Source organism: Rhagoletis zephyria, unplaced genomic scaffold (genome assembly GCF_001687245.7).
Source record: "Rhagoletis zephyria isolate East Lansing unplaced genomic scaffold, Rhagoletis_zephyria_1.1 Rzeph_scaffold_00062, whole genome shotgun sequence".
Classification (NCBI taxonomy): domain Eukaryota; kingdom Metazoa; phylum Arthropoda; class Insecta; order Diptera; family Tephritidae; genus Rhagoletis; species Rhagoletis zephyria.
Genome location: NW_016157146.1, coordinates 470634 through 491902, shown reverse-complemented (window position 1 = coordinate 491902; position 21269 = coordinate 470634). Strand labels below are relative to the sequence as shown.

The following is a 21269-nucleotide window of genomic DNA, read 5'->3' as shown; positions in this document are numbered from 1 at the left end:
AAACTTTTATTAAAATATCTGCAATTGAAATCTGAACACTTAAACGAAACCCGGGACATTTTAAGGTTGGACCGGGACACCGGGACAAATAGTCTAAAACCGGGACATGTCCGGGAAAACCGGGACGTCTGGTAGCCCTACCGAGGATGCTAGTGCTAGACAACTAACATACAACTACGTTTTCAAAGTTGAGTTGAGTTGTGTCCCACAATACCAATTTACAACTTACATCTTGAAAGTTGTGAATCATAATAGGGGCCTTAAGTCTAAAAGGAGAGGCTAATAAACTGAGATACAAACTTTATCGGATAATAGCGCATAACAAGTTTGGGCGTCTAATGAAATTAATAAATTGCTAAAATTTAATTTAAGTTAACATCGTTTTACTTCGACATGAAATACTCAGTCCTAGTTTACTGAAATCCCAAAGGAGTATATTCATTAAAAAGGACATGTTTACAAAAATAAGACCAAAATGGTCTTTTAACAATTGTTGCATAAATCAAAAACACCAACAACTTAAACATTGAAATTGAGTTTCAAATATGCAAGTTTAAATATTGGCCCCTATTATGAGTTGCATTCAATCTTGGACTGTGGTCGAAAGTGCTGATCGAACGAATTTTCGTTTGGTTGTTAACAATAGCATAGTTTTCAAAGCTGAGAAGCTTTGTTTACAAATCGAGCAAACTAAATAGTGCGCTTATACATATGTACATACGTAAATTTGCTCAAATTAAAATGAAAAAAAAGAAAGGGAGTTTATAAAAACGTGGTAAAAAATTTTAGTTAGTACAACGGAGTTCTGGTCGAACGATTCGTCAGAGGATGAGAGCTTAGAAAAAGGGCCAGGAGCAGAAAACGTTTAGGAGAGCTTAAGCGCAGTCTTTCGAATACATTTTGACATACAATGGCCCATAGTCATAGTCGCAAGCTAAATCTCATTCTTGTTAAAATACAGTTTTAAATTTAGAATAGATTTTTAAGTTTTGTTAATCATAGACGTCTTAGAAACAGTTTTTTGTTAAGATGAGAGAAAACAGTGCTATCCATATGAAGAGAAAAAATTTACCCGGCAATATATAGAAACTAGCAGACCCGGCGATCTTCGTCCCGCTCAAAATTTATTTTTTTATTCAAATATTTTGTACAAAGTTTTCACTACAATTCACCTTCACGTTTTGTGGTCGTCAGAAAGAAAATCCTCAATTGCCGTCTTAAATAACCTAACGAAAGCGTTATGTATGTGAAGAAGTTCTCGCGAAATCTGTATAGAAAAGGTGGTGGCAATTTCAAAATGAGAGAACACCATTGGTCCACAGAAATACAATATATGTACATACATATTTATTTCAGACGAAATACCATAATTGTCTTACAATTGAATTTGTAGGCATTCATCAAGAATTGTCTTTATTTTGTTTAGTCGCCGCAAAGCAAGGACCGCAATGTTTATGGTTGTCATTTAACGGTGGTAATTTGATTTTGATCCCTGATGTCTCTGAATGACGATTTTTAGCAATAACTCGACTCCAGAGCCACCTGGTGAGCCATTTTTTCGCAGAAATATTTCCCTTCACGTTACCAATACATATTTTGAATATTAGCCAGATCAGCGTTTTAAGTTGTGAACCTAAACTATACAGGGACTTTAGGACAAAAATTTCATTAAAATCATTTCGGTCGTTTAGAAGGAGTTCACTCGAAAATACACGTACCGAAGAATTGTATATGTATTTATAGATAGCATGTTTGGAAGGTTCCAGGCCCTCTTTACCAATAGCCCCCACTTTACTCCAAGAGTATGGGATTGTTTTGTATCTAAACCTTCATACCAAGTTCCAGGACTCTACCACAAATGATTTCAGAAAAATGCGGTGGCTACTACCAAAAAAAGCCTATTTAAAAAAATCAGTACAGCCGTTCGCGAGATCACTTCTTACAAAAAGGTGGCACTTCTCTTAATATAATTGGTATAGATAATAAGTATCGATAAATAGCCAATACCCGCTTGTTTTGCGGCGCCTTAAAACAATCATTCAATTCTATTCTGTATAATAGATCGGTCCCTGGTCCACCTATAAGAAAAAAGTATCCTATATGTTAATCCAGGCAGTAAGCTGCCTACGCGTCAAATTTCAAGCAAATTCATATGTGTTAAATTTCAAGCAAATAGGACGACAGATAAAACTTTTTCGAATAGATCGGTCCCTGGTCCACTTCCCAGAAAAAAAGGATCCTATATGCTAATCTAGGTAAAAAGCTACCTACGTACCAAATTTTAAACAAATCGGACCATAAATACGATTTTTCCGAATAGATCGGTCCCTGGTCCACCTACCGGAAAAAAAAGTAAATTTTTTTTAGCCTAAAACATGGTGGTTACCGAAAGCTATTTATACACAAGATTTCATTAAAATCGGACCAGCCGTTCGCGAGATTACCTGTTACAAAAAAAAGGACTTATCTTTATATAATTAGTATAGATATAGATATAGATAGATATCTAATTAGTTCTCCCTGCGTCCGCTGCTGGATTGCGGATTTTGCAAGCCGGGAAGTCGTGGGTTCGAATCCCACTGCCAGGGAATATTTTTTTGCATATTTTTTTGTTCTTTTAAATACTATTTAAATTTTTAGTATTTAATTATAATTATATAAAATACCATTAACAAAAAAGATAATAAAACAAAATAAAATAAAATAAAATAAAATAAAATAATGTTTATGTTAAAATAAAAATAAAAAATAAAAATAAAAATTGTTTGGAATCGCTCGGAGTGGGGCCGAACCTGGGTGCCATTGCGTTTACTACTTCAACAACAAAACAAAACTTAGAGCCTTATTTTACCATTTTGAAACCGCGTTCTCCTCATTTTAAAGTTAAAATTCTGTTTTGCCATAAAATGCATTTTAAGTTGACTATGAATTAGTTAAAATGATGATTGCAATAAAACACAATTTTAATCGTTAAAACCTTTTTATAACTTCTCTATGACTACGGGCCAATATATTTAAGGAATTTTGTGATCCAAATCTATTTAAAATATATTAAAACTATAAACAGCTCCAGTATTTTGTTCTCAGAGATCGTGCCAACAGCGTATTGGGATTTTCTTTCATATGTAAAACCAGACTTTCCGAGCTTGTGTTTACTATTCACGACGTTAGAACTGCTTGAAATTAATACAAATTGATTTAATTTATTGTATAGCCGTCAAAAAATAAGAAAACAAATGCAAAATCAAACATTTTTTACACTTTTCTAATACTTCGCTACACCAACGAATACAAAATTCTGTTCGACAGAAAATTCGATACTCAACGAAAATTTCGACATGCTTGCATAGCCCATAGTACGAATTTCACTTTCGATCTTCGATAGCCAGCGAAGATCGAAAATCGAANATTTAATTTATTGTATAGCCGTCAAAAAATAAGAAAACAAATGCAAAATCAAACATTTTTTACACTTTTCTAATACTTCGCTACACCAACGAATACAAAATTCTGTTCGACAGAAAATTCGATACTCAACGAAAATTTCGACATGCTTGCATAGCCCATAGTACGAATTTCACTTTCGATCTTCGATAGCCAGCGAAGATCGAAAATCGAATGCGACTCATAATAAGGGCCATTATTGCGCTTGGTAATCTTCAAAATCAAATGCCGTCCCCGCATACACTTTGATTTAAATATTCTAGTTGTTATTGATTTGTCTTTATCAGGCATTTCTAAAAAAATTTTTGACGTTGTTTTGAAATTTAGCGATATAAAATAATTTAATTAATATTTTCTAGAATATGGAAATAAGGCACTGTATGCTGGGGTCCGAAACATGGTATTATATAGTACTAGGTTCTAGCGTAAAAAAATGTATGAAGATACATGGCTCTCTCCAGATAGAACGGCTGAAAGACATCAACGCTGCTGGAGCTGAAGGCCTGCCAGCCAAGCTATTCAAGTATGGCGGCGAGGAGCTGATAAGGTGCATGCATCACTCTTATGCAGAATATGGTCAGATGAGCGCATGCCCGCGGATTGCAATTTAAGTGTGCTCTGCCCACAAGAGAGGTGACCCTGCCATACGTGACAACTACCGCGGCATTAGCCTTCCTGGAACCCAACGTCAACGTACTGGTTGGGTCTTATCAGTGCAGTGGCGGACCCGGGTAGGAGAAATTGGGGATATTTTCGAAGGTTCAGAAAACAACGATAATTCCAAAATTTTGAATTTTATATTATTAAATTTCTTGAGATTTCCAAAATTTCAAAAACTATCGAAATCCGGGAGATTCTAGAAATTTTGGTAAAATGAGAATATTTTGAAATGTACAAAATTATTGAGATTTTAGAAATTTTCTATATTTTCCAAAATTTTGAGAATTTTATTTATCCTAAAATCCATCCTAAAATGTAAAAGTTTGAAACATCACAAATTGTCGAAAAATTCTTATGTTCATGTACTTGTCTGTAAAAAATAGAAAATTCTTAGAATTCTGAAAGATATTAACATTTTTGAAAAATTCCAAAATTGTTCCACTTTTCTGGACTTTTCAAAATTTTGTGTTGATATAACAAAGTTTGAGAATTTTTAAATTTTTTGAAAACTTTGAAAACATCAACGTCCAACAATTTTTTTAATCTTCAAGAATTACGAAAATTTTTTAAATTTTCAAAAACGTCGAAATATGAAAATGTTTGCAACATTCGAAAACTTTTAATTTCGTTTGATCAATTCTGTATTATCGACACTTTTACTTAGAAAAAATTTGTTAAAATTCGTACAATTCTCAAAATTTTTGAAAAATAAAAAATTTCTAGAAATCTAGTATTCATCATTATATTGAATTATTGAGATTCACTAAAATTTCTCAAACTCACAAAGTTTTGAAAGTTTAGAAAGTTTTTGAATTCCACTCAAGTTATTAAAAAGAGGGAATTTCAAGAAATTAAAAACTAACAAAACTCTAAAAATTTTAAACTGCGGTGATTTTTAAATTTATGTACACGATATCTGTTGAAAAAACACATCGACATAATCGGTAGAAACAAGGGCTACTTCTGTTCTGCCTTCTCGAGATTAGACAGAAGCAAAAATAAGTATCTCCTGTCATCACACAAACAGCCAGAGCAGACGCGTCTTGGCAGCCACGTCACTGTTGACAGTTACAAGCTTGCAAAACACTTCATTTTCACTTAGGCTTTGAGTATTCCCCAATTCTCCACCGATATTTTTTATACAGTACAGCGAAATTTCTATGAAACCAAATAATAGAGGAGCACTGCAAGTGAAATTTTTTCCGAATGGTATCTAATTACCTACATATATAACTATATAAAATGATAGCCGTTTTCGTTGTTCTGCGAGATGATAAAAATAAATAAAAGAAAGCTAAAATTAGGGTTAGTGTAGAAGAAGTGCAGGTAAACTTAATACTTTCTTTGATAATTGATGATACATAGTTGCATAATTTTTAAGGCACAAATTTACCAAAAAACGTAGATAACCTCCTGAAAAGAATTCGAGCGTTTTTGAAACTAATTTGTGAAAAGAATGTTCAAAGCTCTGTTCACCTTGGGCAAAAAATTTCAAAATAGCAATACGTAGATTCCCTCAAAGATTTGCCTTTTTGCGAAGGCGTTTCATCAATAGTCTTAGTGAATCAGCGCGCGTGTCTTTGTAACTTAGCCATGGTTACGCTACAGGAGATGAAATGTAATCCAAATTGAGGCTGCAATTTTTTTGCTCCATTTTCACTATTTATCACCATCAAAATGGGCTATTTACCACTAACAATTCAAGGAAATTTTGACCTTGCAGATACTAAAATTTAGGCTAATATATTTTTAGCGAGAAGCAGATAAAATGTAAGCTTTCGCATTTTAGCATATTTTAGCTATAACGAAAGTTAGAATCCAGCTGCTGGTCGACACAGTTGGCTTTTTGATTTGGAAAAGCACTTCATCAGCAAGAAACGCAATGTTTTCAGATCTAAATATTTCAGCATCCTTTCCAAATTGTTTTGCATAACTTTCGTCTTTCTTTGATAAATAATTGCAAAAAGAAGCGTTTTTTCTTCTAAGAGTTTCATTGCTCTTTCGCAAATATCAACAGCACCAACTTTTTGCAACATGGTTGACAACCGAGGAAAGCTTTTCTTTTTTCGAACATCCTAGCAGCCAAACTAGTAACCCAGAAGAAAGAGTTTTTCTTGAAATTGGCTAAAAACGGCGGCAACCAACTCATTACATCTCAATTTATTTAATTCATTTTCCCTTTTGTTTACCGAAAGTTAACAAAATTGTAAAAGCTTCCCTAAAGTCATAAATGGGAATTAATCAGAAAATTGTTAGGTTATGCAACGAAGTCTATTCTATTTTGCATACAAATGATAAAAGGTCACTTCTTTTCATTGGGACATAGGTACTCACTTATATCTTTGTTTTCCATTTAAAATGTTCCTTTAATTATTCCAACTTTATAAAAAAAATCACCTAAAACTTAAGAAATAAACAGATTGCGTAAACAACGCTTCAATAACGTTTTGAAAGTGTAAAACAAAGTGAAGTTTTGGTTACTTTGGAGTTTTCCCTATAGATTGGCAACAAAAAATAATGTAAAATTGCGTTTACGAAATTGGACTTTCACACAGCCAAATTAATCATTTGACCTAATGTGCTCCGCCAAAAAATGTTACACGGAAGTGATCGCATGGGGTCATGACTTAACGAGACCCATGCGTACTCGCCGATGTTGTGATCGTGATTAATTTACGTACACCACGGAGAGTTAGGAAGCTAGAAAGAACGCGAGCGCGCTCCAAGCCCACGTTAATGTATAACATTCTTATTTTCCCCTAAAGATCGTTGTAACTATAAATTTTGCGTTAATAAGCTTCGGTAGTTACTAAAATATCGCAGTTTTCGTATTTCCAGCAACTACCGTTATACGGGAGGTAGGCGTGGTTATTGCTCGATTCTGCCCATTTTCAATACCATCCGTCAACCCAAGTTTCGTTGAAACATATATAAATTTATACGCGAATTATCGTGTGCACAGATAAACGAACGGACGGACAGTCACGGCTTAAGCGATTTCTCTTTCCAATCCGTGTATTTATATATGCATTTGTCTATATCTATCTGGATTCCTTTAAACCGTTACAAAAAACCGTTATGTGGACACAGTTGTGCACAAGTGCGCTCATGACTAATGTGAGCTCAAAGAAGTACAGAAATTTTAAACCAAAAATAGTATAAACGTAATGAGAATATACCAAAACGGTAACAGTGTACCAATTCCACAAATAAATTTTATATATATATATATATATATATATATATATATTATTTATTATTCTAAGACAAGGCGCTTGTTCCCAGCGATCTACTAATCGTAAGTGATGGAGAACTATCGATGGGGCTATCGATAGTATCGATGGTTTCAATTTGCCGCCACTATCGAATTTTTCTAAGCACTATCGATAGTTGTATGTTGTTCACATTATTGAAATTGGACTATTAAAGATGCACATGCCTATCTACATATAAGAAGTTCACAACATCCTTTGTTTGTAAACATGTTCTTCATGGATTTTGTTATAAAATGTGTTATTGAAATACACGATCTCATTTTGTTTTACGCAAGTTATTTTTGTGTATACAAATAATCCTTATGGTTTTTGTAGTTACGAAATGGGTTATTTAAGAATAAGATTTCTTCCTGGCGGTTGTTATCTTATATAGTAAAAGAAGAAACGAAGAAATTTACAGGCGATGGGATCTGTCATATCACTTGCCAAATTTTTATTGGACCATAAAAAATTTATTAAAATTTCCCTATTTACAACATGTTATGCCCAGTTTCACCAATCAATTTTAAATTTATCGGGACGTTATAATTTAAGTTTACACAATTTTTTCTAGGAGATTGTGCTATTTTAAATTTTAAGTTTGATACATTTTAAAATTGATTGCTGAAAACATCCATTTTGGTAGATTTCCACCAAGCCTTAACTGAAATTTATGCCGTTTGAAAAACGGAGATTACAACTCTAAGGGGGTGATTCCACCTATTAAGTAATAATAAACTGATCGTCGTTTCCGAATATTCCCGAAGAGCGGTACCGCAAAAAAAGGTGTTGACGTTATGGCAGTTTCAAATGCATTTAGAGGTAAACAATAATGCATAAAAAATTACTTTTGTCTAACTTTAGAACTTTTAAGATGTACTTAATCAAAAATATGCTGGATCTGGCAAATCAATTCCATAGAGTGGGCGTAAAGTGGTTCCAAACCTAAAAGGAACGTACTTTAAACAAGATGAAAAATATTTTTTGATTTACTTCAGGATTTTTCCGTTTTCTGTTTTTTACTGAATAATATGTCAATCTGTAATTTAGCATTTTTTCAATAAAAAGAAATGATGAAGACACTTTAATACTTATTAATTATAAACAAGATTAAGAACATTTAAAAAAACTGTAAAGCCTCCTTTTCGGTCTATTATCGGACTCCGCTGGTATGCTGGGAGCAATATTTTTGAAAAACTTAATTTTTTATTTCCAATTTGACATATGAGACATTCATTTTTTATATCGGACACCAAACTTGGCGTCACATTTTCGATTGGCTAAAACTTTTTTTTAAGGGTTCTATACATGAAATAAGCTAACACGTGTTCTTCGTACAGTTCCATAAGTAAAGTAACTCTTCTTCTTACCGTTTTTCCTGGCAGGCTGTATGTGTGTTTTTGGTTAATGTATTGGTGTTTTTGCTTTAGTATGTTAGTGTATTTTGAATAAATTGTAACAGAAATGTAAGAAATTGTAAAAGATAACAGCAAATGCCAAAAAACAGGTGATCTCAGCTGTAGGCATTTTTTGGCAATCAGCTGATAGTGTTTTTACTTAGGAAACTGTACGATGCACGTGTTTGAGGAATTTTTTTTCGCTTTTTTTGATCTGCCAAAGTTTGTATTTTTTCGTGATTCTCACCCCTATTGCGAGTGTCGACTGGCAGTAGATAAACGACTATTAAGCGATTATCGATTATCGATGCTATTGCGAGTGTCGCTTAGTCGCTCAATTAGCGACTGTGAATACTTTTTAATCGCTCATCCTTCTATTGCTGTTTTTTAGTCGTTGGAGTTTGCGTTTATAAAATTTACATAAGAAAGTGGTACTATAATGGATAAAAAGTAAGTCAATTGAACTGGAAGTTGTAAAAAATTGTGAAATATACATATGCATGTATGTGTCTGAATTACAGATCAAAAATTATAAGCAACAAAAGGCAACTTGCGCGGTTGTTCGTACTGATGCAGGAGAGTGAAGACATAGGCAAAGGAATTTCCGGAAAGAGTAGGGTAGGAAGCTCCGCTTCTATTGGAAAAGATACATATACAATATTTCTTGTGCATATAACTCCGGCTACGCCATCCACAGTGTTTTTGCGCAGAGCCAACATCAAAAGTTTATACAAAAAAACTGCATAATTTATTAATTGACTAGTGCTCGGAAATTTGAAATCTTTATTTTAAATTAAAGTTGAATTCTTTCAATACACTTGTTATGTTGTTATGTTAAAGTTTTTAAACTCGGGTCACGCGTTTGGACACAAAAACCCAACATCATTGTACAAATAACCGTACCGTATTTCTTAAACTTCCATAAAGTTTATTAATGAGGAAAACACCTTTTCCTGCAAATCATGTAAAGCCTAACAACCGTGAAGCATCGGGAACGCAACTTCTATTCATAAAACTCACATATGTGTATACACTTCAGCTTCCAACTCCAAGGGATCCGACGAATCTCGCAATTCCCTCCTTGCTTTAGCCAACTCTACTAATCTATTAGCTTCCACATCATCTTCCTCATCACTAAACCATATTTCAACTGTGTCCATTTTTTAAATTTTATAATAAAAGCAATTATTTTAAAAATGATGTAAATAAAACACTAAAGAAACAAATGTAAACAAACAAACAGCTGTTTACAATTCTGTCAACCATTCACAATAGTACAAATTTTTATCGATCAAGTTACGCAATAGCAAAATAAAAGATGATCGACTCGATCGACAAATTTCTATTCTACTGCCAGTCGACACTCGCAATAGGGGCCTCTGACTAATCATGTACTTCTTCAAATCGTTATCGGGTTCTGCTCATCGCAGAGACTTCATCTTAACGTCGTTATAAAGCTACAGAAACGGGCTTAATATTTCTATATATAACATGGTCAAGATTTTCCTAATGCTAACTTAGCTATTAACAGTTGAACTTTTTGAAGTTGATTTGCATAGTGAAGACCAGTAAATTAGGGATTTAAAATCATACATTATACAATCGTAATCCTTGTTTAATTCTCTATAAAAAAAACGTGGTTCAAAAAAATTGGGGGTTTTCAAGAACAATTTTTAAAATATTTTTTTTTTTTTATGACGAGATGGTTTATTTNCATTATACAATCGTAATCCTTGTTTAATTCTCTATAAAAAAACGTGGTTCAAAAAAATTGGGGGTTTTCAAGAACAATTTTTAAAATATTTTTTTTTTTTTATGACGAGATGGTTTATTTTGTGAGAATCAACAATTTTTTTGTAATTTGTTTTCCAAAACTTATGTTGAGATATATTGAGTAAGGTGTTAAACATCGAGCTTTTGCAAGAATTTAAATGTTATTGCAGATTCCGATAGAATACCTATCAACATTTATGTGTGTTTTGTTGTTTATTATCAAAAGTGTCAAAAATGTTCTGATTTTGCAAAAATTTCTTAGTAAATTTTGTTTGCTTCTCGAAGCATTGATCCATCATATGCAAGGCCCAGTAATCAGCGTTTGAGCTGCGGAGTTAGGGGAACGTTCCAAACTTCGCTTTTCAATAGCGTGTTTTGTATGGGGGAAAAGTTTCACATGAAAAAGATTTTGACTATTTTTAATTTTTTGTGTGAAGAAATTAAAAATATTTGACATTTTAGAGACCGAATAGTTTGAAAAATAAAATAAAATCAAATCAGCTGCTCTACTGATACTACCTGTTCAATGTGCCTTGGGTGGTACAAAACATTGCAAAGAAGTACATTTGACTGTACTTCGAAGTACGATTACAATGGCTCAAAAAGAAGTACTGTACTTCCGAAAGAAGTACGGTTGGTTACATTACTCATGACATATATGCATTAAGAATGACACAATTACATATTTCTGTGGTCATAAGCAATAACCGCCTAAGTCGACTTAAGGAAGAATGGAGTTATATATGCTATCGTATTCTTCAACCCCTATTCCATGCGTACGTGAAATCCCCGGCCCCTATTATGAGTTGCATTCGATCTTCGACTGTGGTCGAAAGTGCTGTTCGAACGAATTTTCATTTGGTATTATGGCGCTCATTCGATGAAGAATAGCGCTATTGTAAATTTCGCTCTTTTAGGTTGTTCACAATAGTATATTTTCCACCGCTTAGAAGCGTTGTTTACAGATCGAGCAAACTAAATAGTGTGCTTATACATATGTAAATTTGTGCAAATTAAAATGAAATAAAAAAGAAACCGAGTTTATAAAAGCGTGGTAAAAAAAAATTTAATTAGCACAAGGAAGTTCTTAAAAAACTGGGCAGGAGAAGAATTGTAAGTGAGAGTTTAAGTGCAATCTTTTGAATATATTTTCGCATACAATATATTTAAGAAATTTTGTGATTCAAATCTATTTAAAATATATTAAAACTATAAACAGCTCCATGATTTTGTTTTCAGAGATCGTGCCAACAGCGTATAGGGATTTTCTTTCATATGTAAAACCAGACATTCGAGCTTGTGTTTACTATTCACGACGTTAGAACTGCTTGAAATTAATACAAATTGTTTGAAATTAGTGTCTAGCCGCCAAAAAGTAAGAAAACAAATGCGAAATCATAGATTTTTAAAATTTTCTACCATTTCGCTACACCAACGAGAGCAAAATTCTGTTCGATAGAAAATTCGATACTCAACGAAAATATCGACACGCTTGCATAGCTCATAATACGAAGAATTTCACTTTCGATCTTCGATAGCCAGCGAAGATCGAAAATCGAATGCAACTCATAATAGGGGCCCCATCTCGCCGGCTAGGCTATTTAAAAAGTTATAGGCGAAAATATTTTGGTTTCCTCATAAGGTTAAGATTACAATCCAAATCTTTAAAGCGTTTTTTCTCGAATTCAGGTTTTTCGACTTAGGCGATTATTGCTTATGACCACAGATTTATAGCTCTGGATTTAAAACTATAGCGATGAACTCTAGCACCTATTGGATGTGGTTTAAATGAATATCGATGGGTTTCTTTATTGTGAAGAAAATGCGTAAAGAATAAAAGTCCATTTTTTCTATGCAAAACCGAAAGTTTAATTTAGATATTTGTTTTTTTTTTTAAATTATTTTTTATACATTAACATACAAATAATATAAACTTATTTGGCGGAATATTGTGCAATTACAACCAATCAACTTACATATATTTATTGTTTTAAATAATATATAGCATAAAATAGAGATTTTCACAGAAAATCTAAGAACGCATAATTCCGTTTATTTTTGTGTTTTCACTAATTTTCTTAAGCCTAAGCATTTATACCGAAATTATTTTTTTCAACAATAGCTAGCTATAAGTAAGTTTAAATTTCCTTATATACAGAAGCCTAAGCATTTATACCGAAATTATTTTTTTCAACAATAGCTAGCTATAAGTAAGTTTAAATTTCCTTATATACAGAAGTACGTACGGCACAGCGCATATCAATTGAGCATTCGAAATGTATGTGTATAAGAGCAGTAGTGACTATATAATAATAATATATATTGAGCAGTTTTGACTTCTAATTATTTTTTAATACGATTTTTTTTTTTAACATGCAACATGGTAATGGCTCATTTATTCAAATTATAATTAATTTGGCTTTTGTTGTAAACTACTATATTTGAATTAAATTTCAATCCATTTCAGTTTTCATAAATATTTTTGAGTCTCTCCTCTGTTTTCTTTTTGAGTCTGATTCCGCTACAAATTCACAACTATTTTGACTCTTAATTACATTTGCCAAAGGCTGCGGTAACTGCTTCGCACTTAATTATCCTAATTTATCATTACAAAAGCATTACAAAATACGTCATTTTTCTTCTTTCCTCTGAATGAATGTAAGTCTTAACAGAAAGTTCGCTTTCAATTACAAATATTAGAAACTTAAATATGTACATAGATAATGTAATTATTTGAAATCATAAACCCTTTCTTCTGGAGATTAACAGGGAGTATACATGTATTTAAGCAGGCATTGCAGCAAATCTTCTCTTGTGTACAGTGTGTATATTGATTTTCGAAGTTTATGTAAGCATATGTAAATATGAAAGTATTACATATTAATTTCTGTATGTCAGAAGGTTGGGATGATTTGATTTATCTAAATCAGTGATGAACTTGAGGAACATTTAGGACGCTGCTGCACTCGGTTATACGAATATCAAAGCATTTGTTAAAGCAATCACGTATGAGCGCCAGCTGAAAGTTGTTCCAAACGCAGACACAGTTCCTGCGCCAAACGTAAGTGTGTAGCCGCTGAGGCACAGGTAGATGGAGCAGCGGAGGAAGTGGCATTGGCAGCAGCAGCAGCTTCAAGTGGATTTAAATGTGTCATTGCCTCATGATAGCTGGGACACACACCATGCCAACGAGCTTTGCCACAGGCATGCGACTGTAAAAGGAAAAGATAAACATTTTAATAAGTAAATGTTTTGGCGAAAGGGGTAAAAAGCCAGTCAAGTTAAAGTAGCTCAGCTTTCACGCTGCAAGCTTTTTATAATTTATGTTTGCATGTATGCTTACCATAGTAAAATCACGCTTCCATTGCACGCCACACTGGCCATCACACAGGGGACAGGGACGCTCTAAACTATATCCACCGCACTCAGTGCAGTCGAGCGAAACGTGGTCATCGGTCCAGGAGACACCACATGTAAAACAGGAGCCCATATGTTGACGCAGCTCTTCAATGGTGAGTACGTTGTCCACGGAAATTTCCAACGGACTATCGACTAAGTCGGACAACGACGACGACATGCTGATACTGCTGCGTCTGTAAGGACAAAAATATATAAAAAAAATAATAATTAATACGCACATATCTTTCTATTTTAAAAATGTGCTGCGAGTGGCAACTTCGCTGTCATGAAAAAAATGAAATGCTAACTAGCAAAAGCGAATTACTGCTGAGGCCAATGAAAATCTCTGATAAAATCAGGCGGCATACACCTATACTAGAGTTCACTCTTCACTAGATTTCTTTGCCACATTTTTATTTTCTGTTCATAAACTACTAATCAGCAGCGCGGAAACGCGCATTTCATAAACGGCATTTGAATTATCCTCTGCAACCATCGGCCAGGAAGCAAAGTATGTAGTTAAATATAAAAATTAAATAAACACGCGATTCGAGTATTTCATTTTTGCATTAATCAACAAATCCACTTTCATGTGCCGTTTATAAATATGGATGATGGGTTGGCGCCAGGTATTGGTCGCGACGGCTGCACAGACTACTGGTTGCAGTTATGCATGTACTACTACTACAAGTACAGGAGGAAGGCGGCACGACCGTGAAATGCAATAGCAAGACGACGATACTAGCGTGACAAGCGGCAGTAAAGCTGTGCCTTGTCGTGGCCAGTGTTGCCGTTTTAGCCCTTTGGTGGCTAGATTTAGCTACCACATACTTTTTAAGGCAACATAAATTTAAAATTGGCCCTAGCCCTTTTTTTAGCCCTTTGGAGAATTTATTAATACTTGGCATGAAAAAGTTGTATATACTTAATTTGATCTCTTTTTTTCATTTATGTAAGAGATGAATTTTTAAACTAAGAAATACTGATATTTGTATATACATATATGTATTGTATGTTCCTTACGTTTTTATACATACATACTGTAAAAGTGTTAGTAAGTAAGGCTGTTAACTTATCTATAAACGATTTAACTATAGTTTAAAATAGATACAATTTACGGCCCTTAATATGCTTAATTTGTTAAATGGCCCATCAAGTCCATTGACCATGTATGTCTTGTGGTGTGATAAAACCAGCTGCTGGTGCGACTTCAAAAACTATTTGAAAATTTTATGATTGTACCAGCATGCTGGTGTCGTGAGTGGTGAAATTAGTGAAATTTTCTAAGTAAAAAGTATTTTGGCGGAAATTTCTTCCACTATAGGAGTCAAAGCCGTATTTGTTCCCGATATTGCAGTTGTGAATTAAAAAAAAAGACAAATTTGTAAAGAAATGAATATTGTACCAGCATGCTGGTAAGTTATTTGCTTCGAGCCTGATGGTACAATCACTTGATGGAGCCAGCAAGCTGGTGGCGTATTCCCCTTTTATACAAAAAGGTTTTTGGTTGGATAAAATATTTGCTTTTTTTCCAGAGTTCATTGTTTTTCTATACCATTACTTATTGATAATGTTTGCGTGTATACGCATATATGTATATGTAAGTAGAAAATTTTAGCTACCATTTTTAGCCACAACGACTTTTTTAGCTCATTTTTAGCCCCTTTTTTTTAAAGGAATTTGGCTACCACTAAAAACGATTCGCGGCAACACTGGTCGTGGCATAGAAATTATGTATATACTACGAGTAATATGTATGGGTGTGCATATGTACATTTGTTGGCGTGTAGTATAAGTAGTAAGTATATAAGAAATATTTATTCTCACTATATACTTATTTGCAATATGTTTTTTCATTTAAAAATTAGTTAGAAACAGCGCAATGTAACAAAGAGACGCTAAATAATAAAACACGTTGCAATTTCTTTGTTAGAGCAAAGCAAAGCGATAACAATTAAAGGAAGGCAGGCTTTCGTTATTGAATTACTGCTTTTATTAGTGTTAATTACCATTCGTGTGTATATTTCAAAAATCTCTTTTTGTTTAAGTTCCTCTACGGGATGTAGTTGCCCTTTTCGCAACCGAATTAAATTTTTGGCATTTCCAAATTTAAAATATTTCTAAAAATTTTAATATTGTGGTTTGGGTAGCTTAAAAATGTTTGAGGTCCCATGAGTTAAAAGTGTCATTTCAACTGAAAATTATTCGTTAAAGAGGGAAAAACTCGCATGCTATGAGACATGGAAAATATTGGGTGGTCTTTATATAGTTGCCTACAACTGTTTGTTCGTACTTAAAATTCCTCAACTTACCCCAATGGGCTGTAAATAGCCGTGAATTGAGGTCCATGTACACTGGCTAAAGACATTGTTGTTGGAACTGTAAATGAACAGAAAGCAATAAAAACATTAATAAAAGATAACTAAATATTTATAGTATTTATAAATATGTATGCAAATATTTCTAAACGAAAAAATCTATTTTCGTATATTTCTTAAACATACGAGTCTTATTTTAGTTTGGAGCGATCATGTTCAAAGCTTATACTCGAATGCTCGCCTATGTTCACTCATAAAAAAAAAATTGTATATGCAAATAGTATGGTCTAACATATAAAAATCTCGTGTCCCGGTGTTTGTGGTCGAACTCCTCCTAAACGGCTCGACCGATCTTTATGAGATTTGTTGTGTATATATGGTAGGTATGAAAATCGGATGTAAAGTATATTTCACACCGCTAGGTGCAGGGGACGTGGTACTTCCCATTTAAACCGAACTTTTCATATTGCATAAATCTGGAAGTGTTCATGGTAGAGTACTCGAACATGCTATGGAGATATATGAAAATAGTCGCATACTCATGGAGAAAAATTGTGGTTATTGGAAAAAGAGGCGTGGCACCTCCCATACAAACCGAATTTTTCATACTGATTAAATCTGGAAGTGTTCATGGTGGACTACTGGAAGTTGGTATGGAGATATATGAAATTAATCGCATACTCATAGGAAAATTTCGGTTATTGGAAAAGGGGACGTGGCACAAACCGAATTTTTCATACTACATATCTCCGGAAGTGTTCAAACGCACTGAAACTATTACTGCAATGGAAATATGCCTCCTGACAACCACCAAATCGTAATATTAGAAGATAAATGCGTTACTGAAAATCATGAACGTGAACAGTTGGTGAAAATGTTTTCTCTAGCTATTATTTAACAAATCTGTTGTTTTAATAACGATTTACCGATTTTTATGCATAAATCTCGATGCCTGGAGTTCAGGGTTACCAAATCTCGTTTTTGCCACAACGGCGATTTAGGCGGTTTTGCAGGGAGTGACGTTAGCTTATACCTAACTTNACTTTAAGTTGGTTTTGTCATAGCTAATTAAAAGTGAGGTATTAATCGAAATCTCGCCAAAAAGCTAACTATAAGTTGGTTAGTTTTAACAATTGATAATTTTTCACTGCAGGGCTGGTCAATGGGCGGTTTTGCAAAAACATCGACGAAATGCTTTTTCACACTTCCAAGACACAAATTGTTTTTTTGAGCACAAAGAGTATACAAATTCGAAACATTTACTCATTGCATTTGTTTTAAAGAAGTCTTTCAATTCGTTGATTTAAAAAAAAAAAATTCATGTATCCTTCAGACGTTAGACTCCACATATATAAATAGACAGTTTTTGTTGAGATATTTTCTCAATAACTACATACATACATATGTAAAATGTATTACTTTATTCAGTATGAATTCGCATTGAATGCATAATACACTCATACATAGTTTCCACGACAACTCGCAATAATTTCCTGCATTCCCAATACGGCAGCGAACGCCCCAGAATAGCAATGATATTTATAGTTCCAATGCATTTGAGAGATCAACAGCTGTAATTTCCGCCGCCAACAGGCAAACCTAAGCAAATCTATACTGCATATTCCCACATCCCACACGTATGTACATGTGCATGTCTGTATGTGTGCTTTAAGCGTGGGGCTATTTTCAGAAAATAATATTTTTAATTTCAAATCAGTATATGCAATTGAGTGGGTGGGTGACTCAATGTATTGTAGTTGTAACTATTTTTTAACATGACTACAATAGTGAGCAGAAAATCGTTCATGTATAAAATAGCGGCCGCTGCGATGTAGTGGTTAGCAGTGTGCGCTACCATTCCGCAGAGCCTAGGTTGGAGCCCAGTTTCCGACCAACATCAAAAAAATAAAAATAATATTCTGCCATGAAAAACAGCTTTTTAGAAAAATACGATCGCCGTTCGGAGTCGGCGTTAAACTGTAGGTCCCTCCCCTTTGTGTCATAGCAACAAAGCACACGCCACAAATGGGAGGAGAAGCTCGGCCAGACATGTGCATGAGCATACATATTTGTAGAAGTTTACCTAGGAAAAATGCGCGTTTGATAATAGATAGCTTCTGTACAGCTGTATTTTAGCTAGAAAAATACGGTTGTACAAAACTCTTTTTGAATAATAACACCGCGCATTGTGATCGCAACAATCATTTGCACTGAGTCAGAAATATTATTGGTGCATTCATATATGTATAAAAGACATGTACACGGTTAAAAATTTCGGTTTTAATTTTAAACTTTTTGGACTACATATATGACCAAACTAAATTCAGTTTCAAATACAAACCTTCCAAGTTTATAAAAAAGAGAGCACATATGTTGGGTTTAGAATTTAAAAAATTCGGTTTAAATGTTAAACCCNGAAGCAGTATGTATGTATGTATAAGTAATTGTTTATACATGTATATTTGGCAGATTGTTTAAGCAAAAGTTCTCAATGAATTAAACGTAATCAAAAGTTGTGAAACAAAGAAATTTTTTATAAGTTGCCTGATGGAATCAGCGCGCTGCTGTATATGCATAGGTATGTAAGATCCACTTGTATGCTTTACAAATATTTATGAAAGTATGCATTGTACATAAACAGTATCTTGTTGTGCATATGCATATAAAGCCTAAATAACTTCTATGGTTTATTTTATGTAATCCAAAAAAGTGGGAAATACCACACAAATTTAATTGGAATTTCTTGCCGCAAGAGTAGATTAAAGATTGTTACTCGAATGCGTCATTCATCGGCTAAAATCATCGGTTTAACGCCAAGTGTGTTGATTTCAAAGAAATCAAAAATTGTAATTAAATATCAACAATAACAAGTAACAGGTTTAAATACAACGACCGTCAAATTCGAAATTGCAGCAATGTTCAACAATGCACACTTACATAAGCATATACATACACGGTTAAAAATTTCGGTTTTAATTTTAAACTTTTTGGACTACATATATGACCAAACTAAATTCAGTTTCAAATACAAACCTTCCAAGTTTATAAAAAAGAGAGCACATATGTTGGGTTTAGAATTTAAACAATTCGGTTTAAATGTTAAACCCAAACATTTTCATAATTAAGAATAAAANTTTAAACCACGAACTTTTTGGGCTAAAATTTAAACCAGAATATATTAAAAATTGCGTAAAACTATTGACTGGTTTAAAAAGTAGACTATAAAAGTTTAAAAATTAAACCCAAATTTTTGACCGTGTACTTATAACATATGTACATTTGGATGAAATGTTTTTATGCACATAAGTATGTATACATTCATTTAAAAATAAATATGAAGGTTTAAAGTATACTGCCCGCATGCAATGCAATGAACTCTAACAGTGAAGACCGTTTTCAAAATTATTATTTTTATTTTTATTTTTATTTTTTAGTATCTTCCTACACTTTATATTACGGTACATTCCGCTCTGTGAGACTCAGTGTGCGGAGGGTCAAAGTGTATCTATGAGCCCATACAATGTACTCGTATCAAATATCAAAAAGTATATTTAAATATGTACATACTTATACTATTTAGATCAAATTCATGTGGGGGGGGGGGTTATAATGCAAACGGAAATACGCAAATTTTTGTTTCCCAATTGAATGTGAAATAACACAAATTTGCTTTATTTCATTACTCGTTGAGCAATAAGACCAACTTTTAAACTTAACAATTGAGTAATAAAGCAAAATAATGCACATAGGTAGTCACCCAGTTACATTTGACAAAAAATAGTACATGAACAAGTTAAATAGACGGATTTGTAAGTATACAATTTTGAAAGTGCCCAGCGTTGCGGCGGTCCGCGTTCGACGTCGCGCTCGCGTCCCGCACCCCTCTCCCCACCTTTCGCAATTATGCACTGGTGGCATTATAACTGTTTAGAAGAAGGAAAAATAATAAAACGACACTAGTTCACTTCTGAAACTGCTTTTTTATGTCCAAGTAATGGGAATTATTGTGTATGGTGTTATTGCATGGATCCCACCGATAATGGAATTTACCAGGTGCCACTGCCTTATTTGAAAATTTGCCTATAAAATGTGGCTATAGGGCAGACGAATGTCAGAAAATAAAGCGAGAAAGCCGTTTTATTACTTCACCTGTTTATTGCGCCATCGTTCCATGCAAACATTTTAAGGTTTTCCAGAAATGTTTTCAACATATTAAAAAGCATGCAGATTAAATTCATACAAAAGCGCTATGTCCAATATGCCGAGCAGTTATTATAGACGACTATATTTTGTTAGACTTTTCATAAGTAAAAATATTTTTTGTTGTATTCAAGGCATATCAAACAGGTAGTAGCATTAGAGCAAAAACAGCATTTGCCTGTATTTTGTTGTTGCTTCTGGTATCGAAAGTGTCAAAAACTGTTCTGATTTTTTTCTTCTACATCAAAGCGTGCAATATGATATACAAAAAAAAAATAAAAATTTTAAATTGAAAAAAATGAAAATTGTTGCAACTTTCTTTCTTAGTAAATTGGTTCGTTTCTCGAAGCATTGATTCATCCTGTGCAAGGCACAGTAATCAGCGGTTGTGCTGCTGGGTCGGGCGAGCTTTCCAAAAGCTGCTATTAAATAACTTGTTTTGTATGGAAAAAGGCTTCACTGTATTATTGTTTTTTTTGTATTTTTGGAATAAAAAGTTGATTTCCTTCTGTAAGTAAACTTTTTTTACAAATAGTATAAATAAGCAATGGAAAATAAGGCAAAATTTGTTTTATTTCCAACCTTTGTTGGAAATAAAGCAAAACTGAGATTTTGGTATTATTTCCCATTTAAAAGTGAAATATAGCAAATTTTGCGTTATTGCCGTTTGTGTTATTTCAACAGAATGCAATTTCCGTTCGGAATCGGCGTAAAACTGTTCGTCCCCTTTGTGTGACATCCATTTCCATTTCAAAAATTGTAAAATGTCCAAAAATACGGGAACGTAAAAAACACATTTTGTGTCCAGAATTTGAGAAACACTT

At 33.5% G+C, this 21269-nt stretch overlaps 1 protein-coding gene and 1 long non-coding RNA gene across 5 annotated transcripts in view; one reads left to right on the top strand and one right to left on the bottom strand.

Moving 5' to 3' along the window:
* Positions 1 to 783: 783 nt before the first annotated feature.
* Positions 784 to 20616, top strand: LOC108370641 (uncharacterized). The gene is made up of 3 exons (XR_001848659.1): positions 784 to 863; positions 19586 to 19592; positions 20606 to 20616. It is a non-coding gene; the product is annotated as an uncharacterized LOC108370641 (long non-coding RNA).
* The window catches only part of Pino (protein pinocchio), a 197415-nt gene continuing 188832 nt past the window's right edge, over positions 12687 to 21269 (bottom strand). For all 4 annotated transcript variants that reach the window (XM_017625996.1, XM_017625980.1, XM_017625988.1 and 1 more), the window contains 3 exons: positions 16240 to 16306; positions 13872 to 14121; positions 12687 to 13740 (listed from right to left, as the gene is read on the bottom strand). In XM_017625996.1, coding sequence (XP_017481485.1) covers positions 13531 to 13740; positions 13872 to 14121; positions 16240 to 16306 — 527 coding nt within the window. In that variant the 3' untranslated portion in view covers positions 12687 to 13530. The remainder of the gene's footprint in view (positions 13741 to 13871; positions 14122 to 16239; positions 16307 to 21269) is intronic.